This window comes from Xiphophorus hellerii, chromosome 18 (assembly GCF_003331165.1).
Source record: "Xiphophorus hellerii strain 12219 chromosome 18, Xiphophorus_hellerii-4.1, whole genome shotgun sequence".
NCBI lineage: Eukaryota > Metazoa > Chordata > Actinopteri > Cyprinodontiformes > Poeciliidae > Xiphophorus > Xiphophorus hellerii.
Window position 1 is genome coordinate 13,011,136 of NC_045689.1, and position 21,884 is coordinate 13,033,019.

The 21,884-nt window shown below is 39.0% G+C and overlaps 1 protein-coding gene across 2 annotated transcripts in view; it reads right to left on the reverse strand.

Annotated features, from left to right (window-relative positions):
- lsamp (limbic system associated membrane protein) overlaps window positions 1–21,884 on the reverse strand; it is a 783,778-nt gene that overhangs the window by 65,533 nt on the left and 696,361 nt on the right. For both annotated transcript variants that reach the window (XM_032590657.1, XM_032590656.1), the window contains one exon: window positions 15,866–15,953. In XM_032590657.1, coding sequence (XP_032446548.1) covers window positions 15,866–15,953 — 88 coding nt within the window. The remainder of the gene's footprint in view (window positions 1–15,865; window positions 15,954–21,884) is intronic.

Consider the following 21,884-nt stretch of genomic DNA (forward strand, 5'->3'; position numbering starts at 1 on the left):
CGAGTGTTTAGTACTCTGTTGCCACTCTCATGAATTGGTATGTAAAGCACTGCATCAGCGCCGGCCAGCATATGGTCCAACAAAATAGCATGCCAGACATCTGGTGGGGCAGCAGGGAATGTAGCAGCCAAGTACACTCACTGGAAAATGCTGAGGATGTGCATGAGTATGTAATCCATGCAAAGCACATGATGGATGTTAGGGAACAAATTTCAAACATCTTTAAAAGACTCCTGGCAAAAACATTAGTTTTGCTTTTTATTCTTGTCTTTGATTCAAATAAAAAATCAGATACGCAATAAAGCACAAAAAGAAATAGATTGTGAAAATGGAGGAGTACTTTAGGAAAATATATCATATGCTCAGTACAGACTTGGTGGCATTTTGCAAGATATCAATTCATAAAATAATGAAAATGTAAACATTTTTGCTATTACATGAATAGCTGTTAGAACATGCACAAAATAGTGCCAAAAATGCCTACATCAAGATTCACTAGGTCCTTTTGGAACTGCGCATGGAGAAGTATTTGAGAGCAACACTGCAAAAAGCCGTGCTATGCCGATAACCATACAGCTGCTGACTTCTGTAAAGTTCCCAGAAAAAGAAGCATTTTTTAATAAACTGGAAGGCCAATCAGGACTAAGACAGTTGACTCTATGCAAAGTCCTTTGTAGGCTGGAATTAGCTGTATGAGAGTCAGGTTTAATAAATCCCATAACATATAGATGAAGAAGATTACATTAAGGATTAAATTGAAGCCAGTTTTCCCACAATGATAGGAACTAAAAGCATCACCACACAATTAACTTGTTCATGTCAACACAACACATTTTCTCTCACTCTACAAATTCAGGCCAAAATTCATTTATTGTCGTAAACTGAATGACTGAGACAGACTATGAACAGAAATTAGTTCTTGGCAAGAAAATTCATTCATGTTGACAATAATACCCTTGATACACCAAGATCCTTTCTTCAGTTGAATGTCCTTCTATTTTTTGCTAGTTAAAAGTGTATTCTTCCAAGCTCCTGAATGTGTCTGTTTACAAAAGTTATGTCAGTAAACATTTATAAAATTTATAAAGGTCTCAGCCTTCACCAGTGCAAATTTACTATACAGAGGCCATGAAGTAACTATTGACCTATATAGCCACATGTACCCCATATGTACATCACAGTCTCTGATTATGACCTAGAATGAGTTGCTGCTGTGAGGCAATGCCAAGTTTCTTGCTTTGTAATGGTTTGTGTGTTTTGATTTTAAAATAGACTACCATACAATGGATAAGGCATGACATTTTATGGTCGGATAACAATTTTTAAAAAGTTTTGATACCACGTGAGCCATGTTGCTCATATCAAAACCAACACTGCTCATTATTCATTGGACATTGCAGGCACTGAAAAATGGAGAAAGAAAGATTCATTCTAAAATGCTTTGTTTTTCTGTCTGCAGAGAGCAGAAGGAAGCAAAAAAAGAGAAGTAGATAGGTCTGCAGGTTTGCAGTGCTGAGCTTGATTCAGCTCAGCCATCAGGAGGCATCCAAAATCAGATATCTCCCAGCATGCCCCTGAAGTACCTGCTTGCACTGCTTACAACACTTGCAGACAAATGCAGACAAAGCTCTTTCTCGTGCTGCTTTCTCTGCTTTATGGATGCCCAGTTAGATCTCTAAGGAAAAAGCCATTAATATTATTACAGAGATCTGTTGGTCCTGCTTGGACAAATTAAATAGCTGCTGCTAGGTGACTTTGAACACCTACAATATTGTTTTAATATCTCTGTGCAGAGCTGAATCACGGTGCTGATAGTGGGATCAAGTCTAGCAGCAGGATTGACCTTAACAGCAGCTGTGCTGAGAAGCAGAAAGTTTACACCCAAACACGCTTTCAGACAGGTGACCCAAAGTAATGTAGGCCACAGGAACAGCTGAGAAGGGGACAGAATTCTGTAAGGCCACAGTTTGGTGAAGTAATGACAGGCCTACAGATGTAGCATATCAGGGCGAGGTTCTAAAAGGCAATCAGCATCCCATATATTTTCATGCGCAGAACTGGGTCTGTTTACTCTGACACAGCAGACGCATGTTGACACCACTTCTGCACACACTTCAGTTCATGTTTACCCCTCAAAGGAAGGCAGTCAGGTCAAGTTTAACTCTGCCACTCCATCTCACTTTCAAAGGCAAGTGTGCCGAGCGCCATTTCGACGGGCTGTCCATCTAATTGACAGGCCCAGGTCACACAGAGGATGGAAAAATGATGGAGGGAAAGGATGCTGACAGGTTCTATACAAGTAATGGGGATGCATGTGGTGAGCAGAGGCAGTCAAAAAGAAATAGTGGCCCTCTACATCAGAGATCAGACCATAGAGACACTGGCCAGAACCGATGTCCGCCTGGTTACGCTGTGAAATACGACTCTTCTGGATCACCTACACTCCCTAGTCAATATATTGCCACTGTCGTGTGTGTCCATGGGATGGTGCCATTTAAATGCATGACAGTTCCTCTCCACGAAGGGAGAAAGAAAAAAAGATTAAAGGGTACGCAGTCTTATTTTATTATTTTTATTTTATTTTTAGAAATTCCGCCTCAGAAAGCCTCAGCAGCCCAGGGAGAAAAGGGAATGGTAAATTGTTGCTTTCATTAAAACTTCAAGGAGTCAGTTTCATTATGAAAGTTCAAAGGCAACAGCAAATGTGTGTGGCTTCTTTCTCTCTGTTCTTCTTCCTCTGCTTCGTCCAACTGGCTTGCTGCACTGAATAATGTCCGCTGTGACGACTTCTTGTAATCTTGTCCCCAAGGGGACCTGTACATATGGATGTGTGTCCTGCTGTCGCTCTGCTGTCGTGTTCACGTCAGGCATAATGAGGCATGGCACGGCTTACTGCTGGCCTTCACCCAGTCAGGGCTCAGCTTGGGCTTTTAAAAGTTTGAAAGCTGGACCTCAGTTTCCTGTTTACATAGAGAGTGGTAAAATGCTGAAAATAAGTTGCCTCTGGTGTTTTTAGAGATGTTTATAACAACTGAGGGGGTGTATTTTAACAACTGCACAGAAGTTTTATATTAAAACTGAATATAGTAATTCCTTTTCAGATAGGAAAACTCTGCTTCTGCAAAAACTAGAATGACCGTATAGCAATGGTATTGGACTAAGCAGTAAGGTCAGTAAAGAATTTTTGCCATGTTTGTAGATGATGTACAAATGTATTTACCCCCTGAGTAACACACCCAATTTCATTGTGGCAACACAAACAACCTCATTTCAACATGAGTCAATGTTTATTTGTAGGCTTGACTGAGACCTACAGTACATGTATCATCTATTTTTAAACAAAGCAAAAATGTTTTGTCAAACTAATGCCTAAACTTTTTATGTGGGATATCCAGCACACCCAAAGAATCCAATTGTGAGCAACACAAAAATAGCTGTAAACCATTCAATAAAATTAGATCCAAAACTCTGCAGCAAAGGCTCCGATGAAAATTAAGAAGATCGATCATATTTCTCTGCTTAGCATAAGGGCTTGTTGAAAGTTACTTACTTGATGCACTCTACTAGGTTTTTCTTGACTAGAAACATTTTAAACCAATTTGAATAATAAACTTAACTAGGATCAACAGGAATGTAAGTGTCAATGGACTAAAAGGACTTTTATTGTAGAGTGCCTTCAGACAACATTTGTTGTGAATTGGTGATACACACATAACTTGAACTAAATTGAATTGAATAGTATTTTGACACTATTCTTGGTAATATGATCCAAGCCTTTGAGATTGGAAGACATCCTTGCCATCACCCTAATTTTGAGCTTTGGCCTTAATTGCATTACACTGTAGTGACAGGTGGGAACAACATACATTCTTATCTGAAGTGTTGCTAAGCATTCAGGCTTTACATGCTGTGCACTGACAAGAATCAGCTCCATTTTTCAGTTTGACTTTCTGCTTTTTTTCTCACCCCTTGCAATTCCCATAGACTCTTCAAAATATAAAATATACCTCCTGGGTTTCTTTAGTTCAGTCGAGCCCCCCCCCCCCACACACACACACACACACAGCAGAGGCCAACATTGTCACTTTTTCTTTGTTCTCCCAAGTCTTGATAGGGTTGCTTTATGCAGTTTGTTCTCACCGACTGCCCTGCTCTGCAGTGCTTTTTTAAAATTAACTCTTGGTGTCTCCTATTCTTCTCCTGGCATCTTCTGCTTGCTCTCTGCAATATAACCAAAACCTTGCGTCCAACTATGACACACTATGAGTCTTACTTCCTAACAGAAAAAGATTGCATCAACAGTAAGCTGCAGTGCTTACTTGAATTGTTTCCAACATCTTGTTTTCATGTCTTTACAGACTGTGTGAATGAGCTTTAGGCTTTTTCTTTTATTTAGTTTTACAGTTTAACTCCATTACCAATGTCGAACTGTAGAATACACAACTCTTGTAATTATCAGGGATGCCAGAATTTAAAAACAATCCAGGAGCACCATTCATTTTCATTGATACAAATTGGCAAATGTGAGGCAGTTTGTACTGTGCACATTAATGCATATTATGGTATGTTTAGCATTTGAAGTGTATAAAATTAACACTTTTAGAAAAGATTTCAAGTCTTCATGGACTTTAGATATTGGTACCTAACTCCCATGAATACTGGGAATCCTCTGTACTCCTTGATTTTCTCATGTTTCAACCATAAACTTCACAGTTTTCCATAACTGTATTTTATACATCAACATAAAGCAACACACAATTGTGAAGTGAGAAGAATTTCTAATGTACATATTTTTACTAATAAAATCGGACAAGTGTGGTATTAGGTCCCCATTTACTCTGCTGCTCCTACATAAATTCTAGTGCAAGCAACTCCCTTCAAGTAGTCCAATTAGTAGAGGAGATTCCACTGCTTTGCAATGTAAACAGCTGCAGAGATCCACAGTTCAGGCAGGGAAACTGTTTATAGGACCAATACTGGTCATGTACCCCACAAGTCTGGAGTTTATGTCAAAGTGCCAGAGGTCAATCCATTTCCAAAGCAAACATGTGGAAATGGGTGATCTCATCAAATGAAACTAAAACTGAACTTTATGGCCTATATGCAATTTGTTATGTGTGATGTGAAGCTAAGGCTAAATGCATCACCCCCTAGTTGGTCCAACAAGATCATGATAAAATACATTAAAATTAGTTTTTGTTAGGCAACAAAATGTGAAAGTGGTATGAATAATCTAATAATTCCAATGCACTATATTCACATATATATATATATATATATATATATATATATATATATATATATATATATATATATATATATAAATATTTGGCACATGTTAAACCATCTACATGCTCAGAGTTGGGTGGAAAACCCATTGCTCTCACTGAGAAACTGCAAACAGCTGTAGCACTTGTGGTTTAGAGGAAGTTTTGTTCTTGTATTTGCTTTTTCTCTTCGGAGAGTACAAGCTTCATTGATCTTTCTTAGCATTCTTTATTTCAGACGAGGAAGGTGGAATCATCTGGGAGAAGGAATGAAGTCTGAGAGCCATGCCTGGCGGCAGAACAAGCAATTATGTGTTTGTGGGTGTGATCATAGTTTTGTAGCAGGAGAGCCAGACAGACTGCTGATATCCAAAATGAATGAAAGCCATACAACAACTAATCCACTTCTACCCAATACGTCTCTTTCAATTTCTCAGTCTTCTGGAGTGTTTCTAACCAGTGTCCAGAACCTTTATAGTTAGCTCAAGAGGAAGTAACAAAGCACCCCGGCAACAGATCTTATAAGTGTTGGAGGTAGTCACGAGATGCACAAGTGAACAGTAAAGATGAAAAGATGAATGAGAGTCAACAGTGGGAGAGGTGGGAAAGAAGCAAATGGCTTCACAAGTTCCACTCAAATAATCTGATTGTCCCATGATAATTGTAAAAAGGTCAGTCCCTCTCTTTGGCCAGATTGAAGAGCAAGAGATTATGTGCAAAGAGAGAGACTCAGCCCCCTCCTGTTAAGGTGCTCTTTAGAGTGACATGGCTTTCTTTATAGAGTTCAGTGGACTGACTCTTTAAATACCACAGCATTGTGATGGCAAGAATGAAGAATTGAAAGGAAGAAAGGATGAATCAGTGTTGAAGTGGAGATATTTGAGTGTCCCATCATTCTGCCTGAAATTAAACCATTCTTACAGATTTGGATCCAGAATCAAAGTAAAAATCAAATCAGTTTAAAAAAAGCTATAATCTTAAACCAGATTTATTATTAATTAAGTTATTCCACATTCAACTTATAAATGGTAGCCATTGGTGTCAAGTGTGACACAATCAGTTTTTAGATTTAAGGGACAATTCTTTTTTTACATGAGGACAAGCTGGTGTGCACACTTTTTTTTCCTTAAGCAAACAAAACTACATTTCATAACTCAGTTTCTCTTTTTTTTGATATCAGGTTGTTTTAAGTCAGACATTCAAATAGCAAAAACATTTAAGTGTGATAAAAACAAAGACAAAAATAATTGTAAGGAGGGACATACTTTTTTACATCACTGTAAGCTGCCCAGTATCACGACTTTATTTTATCCTTGGTAAAAGATGTGTTACAGTAAGACCAAAACATGGATGGCTTTGTTTCCCAGGTGAATTAAAATTTAGATTTAATACCATAAAAGCTCTACAAGATTAATCTTCATGCAAAACTGCTGACTCAAATACAACACAATCAGCTTGTTCAGCATTGTCAACACTGAAATGTTAAAGAAGAGTTGATAAAAGACAAATGGAAACTTTAAAGCAGCAGTTTTCTATGCAAATATATCTAATAAAGCCAATGCTTTATATGAGCACATGCAGAATGTTTATATGCAGAAGTATGCAACATTCTGTACTGCAACTTTAAAAAATGACACCAAAACAAACCAGAGAGAACGGTCAGCTCAGCTACACTGGAAAAAGAAGAGTAGACTGAACCAAACTTTATATCAGTATTTCAGTATATAAGTCAATACTGTAGCTTAAACAATAATTCAACTAATATATGAATGTTTACCATCAGGTTTCGAAAGGCTAGACTGCTGCTTGATGGAGCGCACAAGTTCAAGGGCAAATTTGTCTTGGGACAAAATTGGCACCGAGAGGAATTGTGTGACAAAGTAAATCTGAGCTTGTTCAAACTTGACACTGAAGAAGACGACTTTAGTGGTTTTAGTGCACAGGATGAAGATGAAGATTTTCCTGGTGAGCTGATCTGTATACATGGTAATCTCGGGATGGACTAATATTTGAAACATAATAAATGTCAAAAAGACACTTTAACATCTCCGTTTGTCATTCTGCCTTGCAATGCATGCTGGAGTAGATCATGAGGACATTTTTCACGCCTACAGATTAACACTGTGAGTACCAGAGAAGGGTCCTATTTTAACATTTCTACCTTTGGAGCCCAGAGACGGGTCGACTGACCTGAAGGATTTTAGCTAGCATCCTATAAGCAGTTTTGCATGATTTTCCACTCCTCCTTTCTGGCCTGACAGTCAATGACCACGTTTACAATTGAAGAAGGGATGCTAATTTGAGCCATCAGAATCGTCAGTTTGGACTCAGGTCTTTTGACCCTCTTTCGGGACTTCAGGGGAGAGGTCGAAACCCTGGTACTCCAAAGCAGAAATTTTTATGAATAATTATTTTGAAGCGAAAATGAATTTTGTATTGAATCGTTTCCCCAAAAATAGGAGCCAAATTATGATTCTCAAAGATCCCCGTCCCTACTTAATATCTACAGCATTCCTTATCTCCGCTCTTGGTTTACAGCCATGTAAAATGAATGGAGATCCTTGATTGGCTGCTTTGCATATGCCAACCAATAGCATGTCACATAGCATTCATTGCACCTAAGGATTTCAGTTTCCCAAGCTGCACTTGGGAAATTTGTTAAATATTCTAGATATGCTTTACAATGAAAGGTAAATTTTTCACTAACATTTTTGAGCTACATTCCATGGAAAAATCTGTGAATACTGAACTGAAAAATAAGGGTTAACTACTACATAAATCTCATGCACTGGATTGTCTAAATATCAAACCACACCATTTCAGCCTTCTCTCTCTCTCTCTCTCTCTCAGTCTAATTTGTGACACAGACCCATACCAACTAACAGACTCATATGCTGGCGTTAGTAAGATTTGCTCAACCTATAAATCAGCTATGCCAAATGAAGTCTAAATGTTAGACGCTGGTGAAAAGCAGTGTTCAACAAACTGAAACGCTTATGAATGGGGTCAGCAGTCTACTGGCGGCTTGTCAGTTAGCTGGTATCGAGGTTCCATTCCTGTAAGGGAATTACAAGCTTGACCTCATGTGATGAATGAATCACTCTCCAGGCTCTGCATTTTATGAAGCATATTTACATAGCATATTATGGATTTGCTGAATTTGCTGAAACACTGCAGTTGTGCAACATAAACGCATGTACAGAAATGGTTGTGAAGGGAATTTGTACTATATTTGGCTTCATTGTAAAGCCATTCTCCTTAGCAGCTGTGTGTATTTGCAGACTTTCGAAATGTAGTCAATGCCCTCAAACTTTTTCAGATTTTGTCACATTATAACCACACACGTCATTTATTTCATTTGAGTTTTTGATGATTGACGAACAAAAAAGCAGTACATATTTATGAAGTGAAACAAAAATTGTACAGTTTTCTACATTTTATTTCACAAAAAAGTGTAATATGCAATATGTGTTCAGTCCCCTAAGTCCATACTTCTGCTTGTAGAGCTGAAAGTCTCTACCAGCTTTGCATTTTCTTAATAATATAGCTCAAACTTAGACAGGAAATCTGTGTTTGCATTAATTTTTAACAAGTTTTTTAGCTGGATCCATCTTCATATAAACTTTATGTGCAAAAGTATGCAATGTTCTGTACTGCAACCTTTAAAACGATAGAAAGGGCTCTCAAAAGTTTGGGAGAAGTTTTTCCACTGATTTTATGCTGGTTCAATTTTCCTATGAACCTTGATCATCTTCACAGTTCATGGAAAAGAAAAACATCCCCACAGGTCGATGCTCCCACTATCATGTTTAAACATGGGCATGATGTTTTCTTTTTGCTTGTTTGTTTGTTTATGATGTTGTTTGCTCAGTAATCTTCTTAACCAACCCTTTAAGGCTTTCATGTAGTAGATGTATATGGAGAGTAAATTGCTCAAGCTATTGGTGGCACTATATTTTCTCTAGGGGTATCAGAGAAAACGGGAAGAATACAAACACACACCATTTTTACCTGAATATTATTCCTAACATACTTTGGCTCCACAGTGGTGCAGCTGTCAGTGCTGTTGACTTGCAGAAAGAATGTCCTGGATTAAAATCCCGGCCCGAGGACTTTGGAGCCTGCGTATTCTTACCATGCATGTATGTTTAGGGATACAAATGGTTTAACATATTGTACATTGGATCAGCAAGATAACACTCAGAGACTATCACTAAAAAAATACATAAACATTAAACACATGAGCATAAAAAGATTCAACCAATTTTTAAAACTCAACCACAGAGCCCACAAAGCACATCCCTTTTTGGGTTAGCAGCTGGTGACTGTGGAAGTCATTAATGTACAGCACAGTGACATCATGTTTAAGAACCAGTTTGAGACATGATGTAATATCCTGCTGGAAGTATTCATCAGAAAATGGACACACTGTTGTCCCAAAAGCAATGATAGGAAGTCAATCAGTAGATTGGCCTAAAATAGCCTTAAAAACATTGTCAGAATAAATGGCTTCTTATCAAAGTATACGCAGAAAAAAAGATGCATAACTTTGGTTTCATCAGGTTAAATTATTGCAATGGTATTTATGTATACCGCTAGACCTGTGGTGGACTAGCGACCTGTCCAGGATGTACCCCGCCTTGACTGCAATGAGACCAAAGAGAAGAAGAAGAACACAGACGTCTCACAACAGCATGCTAGCTACAGATTTAATGATGTCTATGGAATTTATTTAAAGTCATTCAGAGGCAACAGTATTGTCATAAAAAAAAACAACATGAGGGAAGCTAATACAAAAAAAGCACAAGTAATAGAAATGTCTTTTTGTGGAGCACTGACTGCAACTTCTGTACATTAGTCTGTTTGGATGCATCATCAACTTAGGAGTGATGGGGTTGGGATGTGATGCACTCCACTGACACACTGACTTTCATAATTTCATAACTATAGCTATAATTTTTTCAGTTATTATTTATGTCTGTATTTTATCACGTGTGGCTTCTGGGGCAGAAATATGATGCACACCTCACATCATTGATGTAAAAGTCAGAAAAAATGCAACATGACACCAGCCACTTTGAAAACAAAGCTCGATACATAAAGAAGTGGCACAACTTGGATTTTTTGGGCCATTCAAATTGGCATGAAAAAGGGTAGCATATTTTCTTACTGTGTGAACATTAAGCCTTTGTCCTGAGTTTTTATGTGTTGCTTTGCTTATCTTTTTAATGTATCAGGTGCTTTTTTGCTTATGTTGCTATGTTCTTTCTGTAAAGCACTTTGAATTACTCTTTGAATGTTTGGACAACAACACTCAAGTAGACCATAATATTCAAACAATGCTTAGTTGGTACCAAGTGTGCAAAAAAAATAAAAAATCTCTCATGATTACACTGCAATCAGCTACCTGGAGCATTGATGGAACGTAGGCTAGATCAATACATTCATGTTTGCATTTGACATTTCCATCTGAATTTAAAACACATTGACCAAGGCAACATTTTTCATATCTGCTATTGTGAAACTTTGCCTAAGTTATAGGACCTTAGCCTCAACTACCTGAGTTTCCTAATAAGAGTAAGACCTGATGTGATCTCCTGTTATTATTGACCATCCATTTCACACTTTTCTATGAAAATGTAATTTTCCTTCATGTAGTTGCTGCTCACCAGATATTTTCTTCTGTTTATTAAGTCACTGTAAACCTGAGAGGTTCTTGTATGTGAAACCTCAGTAAGTTGTCCCACCTAACCACATATAGAAAGCTAAACACACTAAGCCCCTGCCATGTGATTGGCTGATTTGCAGTGTGTTTTGACATCCAGGATGGGAAGTAAAACTGTGCAAAATATGCTGAATCTGCATATATCTGACAGTCTGACAGACATAGAGTTGTGAGGGTTTGACTGAAACTGTGGAAGTTTGAGCAACATGATGGCTCATTATCTGTGGCCACAAACATAATTCAAAGCACACAGATTGAATAATGTAAAATATTTACAATTTGTAGTTGCACCTAGATGAATTCATCAGTGCTAAAAGGTAAACCATCCCATTCCTGACTAAAAGACAGCTCAGGCTACACTACAGTCTTACTAAATTCTTTCTCTTAATCTAAAGTTGGCAAAACCTAAGTTCAGATACTTTGAACGTGTTTGTTTTTTTTCTTTTTTTTCCAACAGCATGTCCTGATTGCCTGAACAACACATGAGCTATAACCTGCAGACACAAACTGTGCCAAACTAACAACCAAGAACCTTGCAACCTTACAGGGTTGTAGAAAATAATGGCTTTAAGCGAGGCTTTATGTGCCTGACTGTACAAACAAGAGCAAGAAGTAGTTCAGGAGTTAATCAAAGGCAGTCACTCTGGAAGTTACTCCAACACTGATGGGGGTACTTCAGGGTTACTGAGTGATTATTAAACCACAACTATATAGGAGGCAGAGAGTGTGCAGCTCACATCACTTGTTTTATTGTTTTCTTCACTTACTGATAATTTGTCAAAGTGTGAGGACCATTGAGAAAGACTTGAGACACTGGTAGTGGAAAATGTTATTTAAAAAAAAAAAAAAAGATATGGTCAGAACTAATAATTAGTTTGCTAATCAATTTTGAATGTTATCTATTGTTTCCAGTTTCTTGACACATATTTTCACAGCCTCAAAGTACAAATCCTGTACTTTTAAATCAAAATTTTATTTATTCTCTCTCTAGCACATAAGAAACCCCGCCCACCAACACACACACACACACACACACAAATCTAAGCAGATTAGAGTAGGGAGCCTACCTTATATTGGGATTTCTAGTGCAACCACTCAGCTGCTTGGTTTCTCTTGTACAAGTCCCACAAGTCTGTCACTTTTTCATCCTCCACAAATTTACTTTGTCTGACCATTTGTTTTCCAATTACTTCCCTGTCCCTGCGAGCAGAAAATTGTCAGCTTTGGTTATGTGAACCTGATCTGGGAGTCTGTAACCAGGGGCAATGTTTGATGCCTAAGACTTTCATACCCATTAAAAGATGAAGGCAGGGTGAATTATTATCCTACAGAGTTGATTGGGTTTTTGTGGGAGTTGGTTCAGGTCGCTGCATGCAAGGTTGTAAGTGTCGCTACACACAAAGGGACATTCTTATCTTCTGAATGAAAGCGAGTGAATAGGTGGCCAAAACTAATGAGCTGAAGAAGCAGAATTTACATTTGTATTATGTTGTTCAGAAAGCATTTATTAGTTATTGACAAATTATTAGCTCTTCCATCTGAACCCTAGAGCTAGTTGTTTGCCTACATTTGTTTTCGATTTCTGAACCCAATTGTCTTTAATCAGCAAAATCATACTGAGCTAAAAGGAACTAAAAGAAAAGAGTACGCCCACATAGCAAGGAGCTGAGCACCAATGACTGCAGGATTAATAATCTTATTTGAAAGGTGAAACAAAGGACACAACGGCCGGGAATAAAAAAAAAGAGAAATCAATTTTTGGCTTTAACTATTGCATTAGTTGTGATAAACGATCCTTCCTTCAGAAACTTTGGAAGTCAACACAGGACATTCAGATGATCAAGCACTGACTAATCGCATGCAATGGATTCTGGGAAGGACAGGCAGTTTTGCAGCCATGAATCCCAGAGGAGCAGCATCAATACAAGCACTGACCTTTGGAAATTTTATTAATGGATGAATTGATAAGCTCATAATGAAAGGAGAGAGTCTCTTCGTGGAGTTTTGTCTGAGGTGACATTATGCAGTGGTGCATTTATCCATCAGCCTATTGTATTTAACTGGGATTACATTTCACTGGCCAACTCATACATGATACACACCTGAATTAAAGGAACAAACCTCACTAATGATGGGAATACATTTGATTTGTCAAGTGTTTTCATAATGCAGAGGTGATACTGAGATACACTCCCCCACATGCGTCACCTCCATACAAAGGAGCTATGCAACAAGTGCCACAAACTACAATAACTGCTGCTTTGCAAAAGAAGACTACAAAGAATACAATTACATTAGGAAAGATAATGAATCTGTCTGTTTTGACCTTGTGCAGCATCAGATGTTCCTATTGATGTTATTCATTTATGATTCCAAAGCAAACTGAAAGAAGAAATGAAGAGGTAAATACTCTACAAAACTGCTCACAGTTGCTTCAATCTGAGCAGTTTTTATTTGACGTATTTTTATACGTCAAATAAAAATATTTTCAATATAATAGTCAGTGTATATTGATATTCGCATTTTCTCTTAAAGGACAAAGAGGTTACAGAGCATGTAGAAAAAATAGACTACAGGTGATTTGATTCAAATTTGAATAAGCATTTTTTTTTTGGATTGGCTTAGTTCTGTATTTGATATTTTGAGTTTAAATATTGATCTCGTTATTGTTCATGAAAGCTTTATAATCAACACATTAAAAGAATGCAAGTTAACATGGACCCAAGTTCCCTTCATCTAAAACAAAAATTAATAATAAAAAAAAAAATATTGTGAAGTTGCTTTTCATTGTATGGACTATCTATGAATTGACATTTCTATTTAAAATCTGGTACTGCATCGTCAGAGAACAAGAAGCTAAATTTTTCAGGAAAATGCAGAATGTGGATGTGTTCTAGCCATTAAACCCGTTTGCCTTTTTTCTCTTTGAGAAAGCCGATCAATTGCAAAAACTGATTAACAATGTCAGAGTTGAAATAAGATTTTATGGCTTGAGAAATTACAACATTTTAATATTTCAAGCTAACAATGTTTGTCACACAAAGAGGAATTTGGCAACCAAATGCCAACTTTATCATTAGATAAAGTTGTTTATAACTTTATTTAGTGAAATATGTCTGAGCAACTCTTATTTTAGGCCTTAAGTGTGAAGGTGAGCGCTTTAAGACACCATGTGGACTAAACATGTAAAATATTCAATGTGAAAACAAAGTAATGTGTGAAATCTTAAATTGAATAAACTAGTAAATGTAAATAATGCCTGTGATACCAATACATACATTTTGATTACAGTCTTAATCTGGATCAAAAAGAAAACTGTAAACAAAAGGGGGGCAGGGTTGTAATGTGAATGGTCTTGTTTCTCTAACCAAGCTTATATCACTATTAACATTACATTATTATTAATTACTATTATATATTCATTACTCAAAAAAATAAAATAAAATAAATTACTGTGCTTAAGTTTAGACAGTTTCTCTGTTTTGAGATGATTCTGTCTGCTATAGAAAATATCCTTTCACAGAGCGCAGATGAAGCGCAGGTACAGTAAGAAACACATCAGGAGCTTTATAGAAATTGGGATGAAACATTTCTCACCTTCCCAATATTCCAGGGGATTCTCCAGTCTTCCAATGTTGCCATATGTTTGCATATGCTGTCTCTCTTTGCATCCTAAAATGACTTGGCTGAGCCTGGCTCACCTCGTTAGTAGCCTTGCTTTTGTGCAGAGCGCTATAATGCCTCAGCACAGATTAGTTTCTTTTTATCATTAAAGTTCATTTGGACATGACACTTCACCGTTTAAAACAGCAGAAATTAGAGGGAAATTAGAACACGGGAATCACTGTGTTGATATTTTGACATTATAAATGATGATTTGTTACTACCATTTGCAAACCTAATTATTAAGAGAGATCAAAATGTTGCCAGACAAAGGAAAATTGGGTCCACCGCAAAAAAGGTGCTCAAGTAAATTGCGAACACACTTGCGATGAAATCCTAAAATATGATGACAGAAATAGAGTTTTGCTTGTATTTTTTTTGATTCACAAACACACTGATGAATCAGTCATGTAGTACAGCCCAATTTTGAGGTTTCAAAAGTCACTGGCTACACCATCAACATACATGCTTCATAAAAATCCTCCTGAATTACTCGAGACATGCTTTGAAGCTTCAACACAGAAGACACATCACTAGTGAAAACATAACAAAAAAAATGGATGCTTAAATTGATCGTACTCTATATTCACACTTACTTAATCATTGAATCATTTTCCACCAGCCAAAATAAAGAAAGACAATCATGTCTTGTCTGTGACAAATTTGAAATCGTGTCTTGTTTCATAAGAGAAATGTATCATTGCATTCCTTCAACCAGTAGCTCTGGCCTGCATATAAAAATGGAACAGGAAAAAATCCCGAAGCACCTCTGATCATATCCTTCTGTAGGTTTTCCTGCTTTCTCAGTTCAAGACAAATACCTTCATGCTTTATGTTATATAAAACAAATGTTAAAAAGGCTTGTCAAGTGCACTTAGAAATCATTTGAAATGGCAAATGAAAAGAAGTGTACTGCTGTGAGCAGACAATTGTATCAAACTGCCTGTGTATTCTCACTGAGCACATTCAGAGATTTTACTGCAAAGATCTTAGAACGACATGCTTCCATATTAAGGAATTGAAGAGTGATAAGAATATCTGCTGCTTCTAAGAACACCAGCTAAACTTGGGACTTTTGACACAGTGGAGATATATCAGAGATCAATGTAAATTAAAAAAGCAAGTTGTAAGAGAATTTCCAGGTACAACTTGTCGGTTACCATGGGAAACCATGCTATATGCACCTTGTGAACAGGTGTTTGCAGCTTACCTTGTACGATGAGGTAAACCTGTGAGGTCTTAGGCTGCTGCTTGGTTTGTATAGAGCAGGTATATGAGCCTTCATCATACACATCCACCTAAAGAGGAAAAAAGGGACATTTTATTGTCATATTTTTTTTAAAGTTTTATTTTGACATTACTGCAAAACTCTTTACAAACCTCTTAATGTATCTACTGCTTCATTATCACATTTTTCCTCATACTTGGCACTTTCATTCTGAATCTTGGCTATTTAGACGAGTTATTTTCAAAATTACTTTATGATATACTTAAATTAACAACAGGAAAATCAGTCAGACTTCATCACTTTGGAGAAAGTGAAATAACATAAGAACTTATTCCCACCTCTCATGCATTTTACTATATATGTTTGAAGTGTACACAGTTTTGGAAACAGAGGCCTATTTCTAGTATGTGACGTGTATTTGACTTGACACATTCAAGTCAAATACAGTTTCTCCTAATCACAAACCTTGTATGTAAATAATAGTATTTACTGATATGATAAGGCATAAGGTAATGATTTTTAGTAAGTCTGATTAAGTAAGAGGAAGTGCATAAAATTAGCAATTTTCTGCCAGCTTTTTCTTTACTGACTTGCATGCTACAATAAACCTACCTTTTAACAATACTTGTTTTGTGCTCAGTTATTTTGTATGTCAAATGATACATTAAACAACTAAGTTTAAGAAAATTCACACTGGTCTGGTTCAACAAGAAAATCAATAACCCTCTTCATGGTAAGGGTTTTCTCTGAGAAGAGTTTCAACTTTTATAGAGGCAACAAAAACGCAAACAAAAGCAAGCAAAAGTTCCCTTAAAAGTGGTCTCCTAAATTTAAAGACTTTTAAAGAGCATTGCTTTATTGTGACCACAAATGGGAGTTATAACATAAACCTCTATCTGCTTTTCTGCACTTTGTGTGACTGCTTCTTTTTAATTTAACCTTCTTAATTCTGCGTATTGATTTGTTTGGACTATTCTGTTCAAATTTCACCTCCAGCCTCAGAGAATATTATACTCAACACAAACTGCAGTCCCCAGTCAATGATTTACTCTCATACTCTTTTTTTCTGTATTTTATGTTAGGTTAGATTAGGTTAAGCTCAACATCCTTCCTCTGACAGAGTCTTACACACAGCAGTAGAGAAAAATAAGGACCAGAAACTATCCAAATGTTGCCAGAATTTATTATATTTTTGTCATAATGGGTCTTAGCCCACCATGATGAATTACAGGCAGACTGGGCTTTCCCCAGGGCATTTGTAAATCTCTGGGTCTGTGAACTGAAGGGCTTGGTGTATCTGAAAAAAGCTGCAGGCATCCGATCAAAGATGTGGCGTCCCTTTATTATCATTCAACTTACAATTCTTGATGCAGCAAAACAAACCAGTAATCAGAAAATATCGAACTTAGAACTCCTTTCTGATAATACAGTTGCTACAACTACTGAACTACTGCAAAAACTATATGAAAAACATGTTCTGCCCCCTTCTAGAACATTCCCACCCATTAAGGCTCTGATAGGTTGTTGTCGACCATGATTGACAGGCAGACCAGCCAATCACGGTTCAGACAAGCCTACAAGGCGAAGTCCAGCGAAGCTGTGGTATTTTCCACAGCCGCCCCCAAATTGTCTGTGATAATTTGCAGCTTGGGAAATATTAACTGAAGATCAGCCCTTCATTCTGGAATTTCTGGAAGTTTTACTAGACGTACTACAGGGCGAATATAGTTGCGCTCTTTGACCTGCACTTCAGCTGTGCGGATTCTCCCGTCTGCTCCAGGGAAAACCGTTTTTATCAAACCAACAGGCCAAAGAGCTCGTGGTAACTGTGGGTCTGCTATCATCACAACGGTTCCAACTTGCAGGTCTTCAGAGTGCTCTTGCCACTTATTCCGAGCCTGGAGTCCTGGCAGATAAAACTTTAGGAAATGTTTCCAAAAGTGGTCAGCTAACACTTGACTATATCTCCATCTCCTCCGACCAGCAATCTCTACTTCTGGGTATTTAACTTGAGGAAGAGATGGGTCTAGCCGCCCCATCAACAAGATGTTAGGAGTGATAGGATCTGGGTCAGCTACATCTGCTGAAACATAACCAAGTGGTTTGGAATTAAGTATTCCTTCAACTTCCACCAAAAGTGTGCGCAGCACCTCCTCTGTCACAATTTGGGCACCCAAGGTTGTCGTGAGGGCCGATTTCAGGGATTTAATTTCCCTTTCCCAACACCCACCGAAGTGCGGTGCTCCTGGAGGGTTGAATCTGAAGTCTATTTGTTGACCAGCCAGTTGCTCCTGGATTTGTAGCTGAAGGCTCCTGAATGCCTCGGTCAGTTCACGTTCTCCAGCTTTAAAATTGGTGCCTTGATCACAAAGTACTTCATAGGGCTTTCCTCTCCGTGCTATCAGACGTCTCAGTGCCAACAAGAACGAGTCGGCATCAAGGCTGGACAGCAGATCTACATGCACAGCCCTTGTGGTCATACATTTGAATATGATGCCCCACCGCTTCTCATGTCTTCTGCCAACTTTGATAATGTAAGGTCCAAAGCAGTCTACTCCAGTAGAGTAGAAAGGTGGTTTGAATAGTCTGAGTCTGGATGGTGGCAAATCAGCCATTTGGGGAGCAACAGGTCTTCCTCTCCATCGTTTGCAGCCAACACAATGTCGCTGATAGCGCCGAACAGCCTCCCTGCCCCGTAGAATCCAGAATCTTCTCCTTATTTCAGCAAATACCCTCTCTGGTCCTGGGTGGTGAAGCTCTGCATCAATATCCTTAATGATTAATTCTGTCACAGGATGACGAGAATCGAGTACGAATGGGTGGATAGAATCCTCTTCAAGTTCAGAGGCACGTCTCAAACGGCCTCCCACACGAATGAGTTCCATGGATTGGTCAAACTGTGGATCCAAAGGATACAACCGACTACTAGGTCCAACCGTTTGGCCTGATTTGAGCTTAGGAAACTCAGTAGGAAAGCTGTCCATTTGGGTTTGTCGCAATATTTCGATTTCAGCTTTTCGATAATCATCTGCTGTGAAGCTGCCAGAGGTGTGAGCCGCCCCATGAGCACGTTTCACTGTCGCTTCTACAAGATCCCTGAAAGTTTGGTACTGTGTGACCCCAGGGATGGTGGAATTTGGAATGTTAGAAATGGTTCCACAAAATGATGAATGTTTGAGCTCCTCTTCGCCATCCATGATGGAAATTGAGGGCATGAGCGGCCATTGATCGATAGGATCTTGAAGAAAGAGAGGCCCATGTGTCCATCTGGAGACAACGGCTAGGTCGGTCAGAGTTTTTCCCCTGGTTATGTCATCAGCAGGATTCTCCTTTGATGGCACAAAGTGCCAATCCTGGGCTGAAGTCAGCTCCTGAATCTCTGCCACCCGGGTTCCAACAAACACCTTAAAGTGGCATGACTCAGACTTTAGCCAAGTTAAAACAGTGGTGGAGTCTGACCACAGATAAACCTTCTGTATAGGTATGTTGAGTTCAGTCTTTAGCACATGAGCTAACTGTGCACCTGTGAGAGCTGCACACAATTCCAATCTTGGAATGGACAGCTGCTTTCGTGGGGCTACTCGTGACCTGGCTGCTAGAAAAGCAATTTCCTGGATTCCATCTGGAGATTCTGTGACCATATAGGCAACTGAGCCGTATGCCCGCTCTGACGCGTCACAAAATATATGGATGTCTCTTTTGCTGTCTGGTAGATCTAACTTTTCCGTGGTGTAACATCGAGGCAAAGAGATCTTCTCTAGGTCGGGCAGCTCTGCCTGCCAGGTTTTCCATGTCTGTAGCAGGTCCTCGGGAAGTCTTGGATCATCCCACTCTCTTTTTTTATCCCAGAGACGTTGAATGACAATCTTAGCTCTGGTGGTAAAGGGGATAATATAACCAAGGGGGTCATACAGGCTAGCCAGAGTTCTGTAAATGCTTCGCATCGTCACTGAGAGGTCACCAGTAGGAAGATGTTTGTAATGCAGCAGATCTGTAGGACAATGCCAGTGGAGTCCGAGTGTGGATTCAAATGTATCAAGCTGATTCTGATTTATCCACAAATTGCTGCTAGTTGATCTGGCATCTTCTGGGAGATGACTGATTACGGATGGCACGTTGCTCGCCCATTGTCTTAGATCGAATCCTCCCTCAGCCAGGACATCTCGAAGTTTATCAACTAACATCTTTGCCCCCATTTCTGAACTGAAACTGTGGAGACAATTGTCCACATAGAAACCCCTTTCAACTGCCTCTCGGATGTCCTCTTCAGGCAGGCTGTGATCTTGAACATGCTTTTGCAGTGCATAAGTGGCACAGCATGGACTGCAGGTGGTCCCAAAGGGGAGCACCTGCCACTCATATACACTTGGCGGTTCCTCCCTTTTTAAGTCCCTCCAAAGGAACCGCAACAGTGGTTTGTCCTCAGGGAGAAGTCTCACCTGGTGAAACATTGCTTTAATATCACTAGAAATGGCCACTGTATGTTCGCGAAAGCGAAGAAGCACTGCCAGCAAGGATGGGCCTAAAGTAGGACCTGGTAGGAGTAGTTTGTTTAAGTTTCTGCCTTGATATTGGAATGAACAGTTAAAAACTACTCTGCTTTTATTGTTGTGCTGTACCAAGTGATGTGGGATGTACCAGGCTTCATCAGATTTCTCCACTTCTTCAGGCTGTAACTTCAGTATGTAACCAGCATCCTCCAGTTTCTTCATTTCAGCCTTATATATTTCTGCCTGATCAGGATTTTTAGTAAGTCTCCTTTCTATGTTTCTGAGGAGTGGAAGAGTTGCTTCAGGAGTAGCATGCAGAGGTTCTGTGCCTTTAATGCGGAGCATTGGGGTAGCATATCTGAGTACTCCACCAACTTGAGTTCTGACAGTCTTTTCTTGAAGGGTGCACAAAGCCTCACTATCTTGTCGGGACCTGGTCACTTCCTTTGTGCTCCGATATGGAAGAACATCAAGTTGCCAGAGCTTCTCAACTTGTTGATGCAACTCAATGGTGGGAGACTGAAATGAGATGAAATTACATTGTTGTGTGTCTGATCCCGGTTTCACTCCTTCCGCAGGGCCCTGTAATGTCCAACCTAAGCGAGTTCTGACTGCTGCTGGGCCACCTTTACTCCCCAAGAGGACCGGTTCCATGGGAGTGATTAAATATGGGAAGTCAGATCCAATCAGGAGAAGTGGCTGAACCGTGTTTATCGGTTGAAGTGGTAAATCTTGCAGATGTTTGTATTTTCTCTGAAGAGCAACAGTGGGTTGACTATGTTCTGCAAGGTTTAAAGATTTAGCTGTGAAAGCCCGGTTAATCCAAAATGTCTTTGCTGGTTGAGCTACAGGGGAGACAGAGAATGAAACTGCATGGCCATGGATGACCCTTGAGTCTTTTTTCACTGTGTGGAGAACAAGAGCTTCAGCTTCCCCTTCCAAACCAAGCTCACGTGCTGCACTGTGGAGCAAAATGGATCTCTCCGAACCATCATCCAGAACAGCGAAGGCTTCCATACTTTTGCTCCCGTTACTCAATCGGACCTTGACTATTTTTAGAAGAACTTTACGCTTGGTTAGAGAACGTCCAACATAAAGTTTGTCATCCACACTGCTTGTTAGACATGCACCCACAATGGTTCCCTGGTCTGGGGGTTTCCCCCTCTCTGCCGTCTCCTCTTTTTCCTGGCACTTCTCATTTACATCATGTAGTATCAGCAAGTGCCTACGTCCACAGGTTTTACACGTTGCCTTGAGAGTACATTTGGCAGACAGATGTCCTCTCCCACAACGCCAGCAGCGGTTATTTGTTTTGATCCACAGCACTTTCTGTTCCTTTGTAAGCTGCTGAAAGTTCTGACAACCGTTCAAAAAATGACTGGAATGGTCACAGTAGGGACAATATGGTTTATTCTTGACCTTCTCAGTAGTAATGGCATTTTGTGTCAGCTCAGAAACCTTGGTCTCTCCTGATTTCCCAGAACTGAGCAGTAATGCTGTAGTTCTTGACA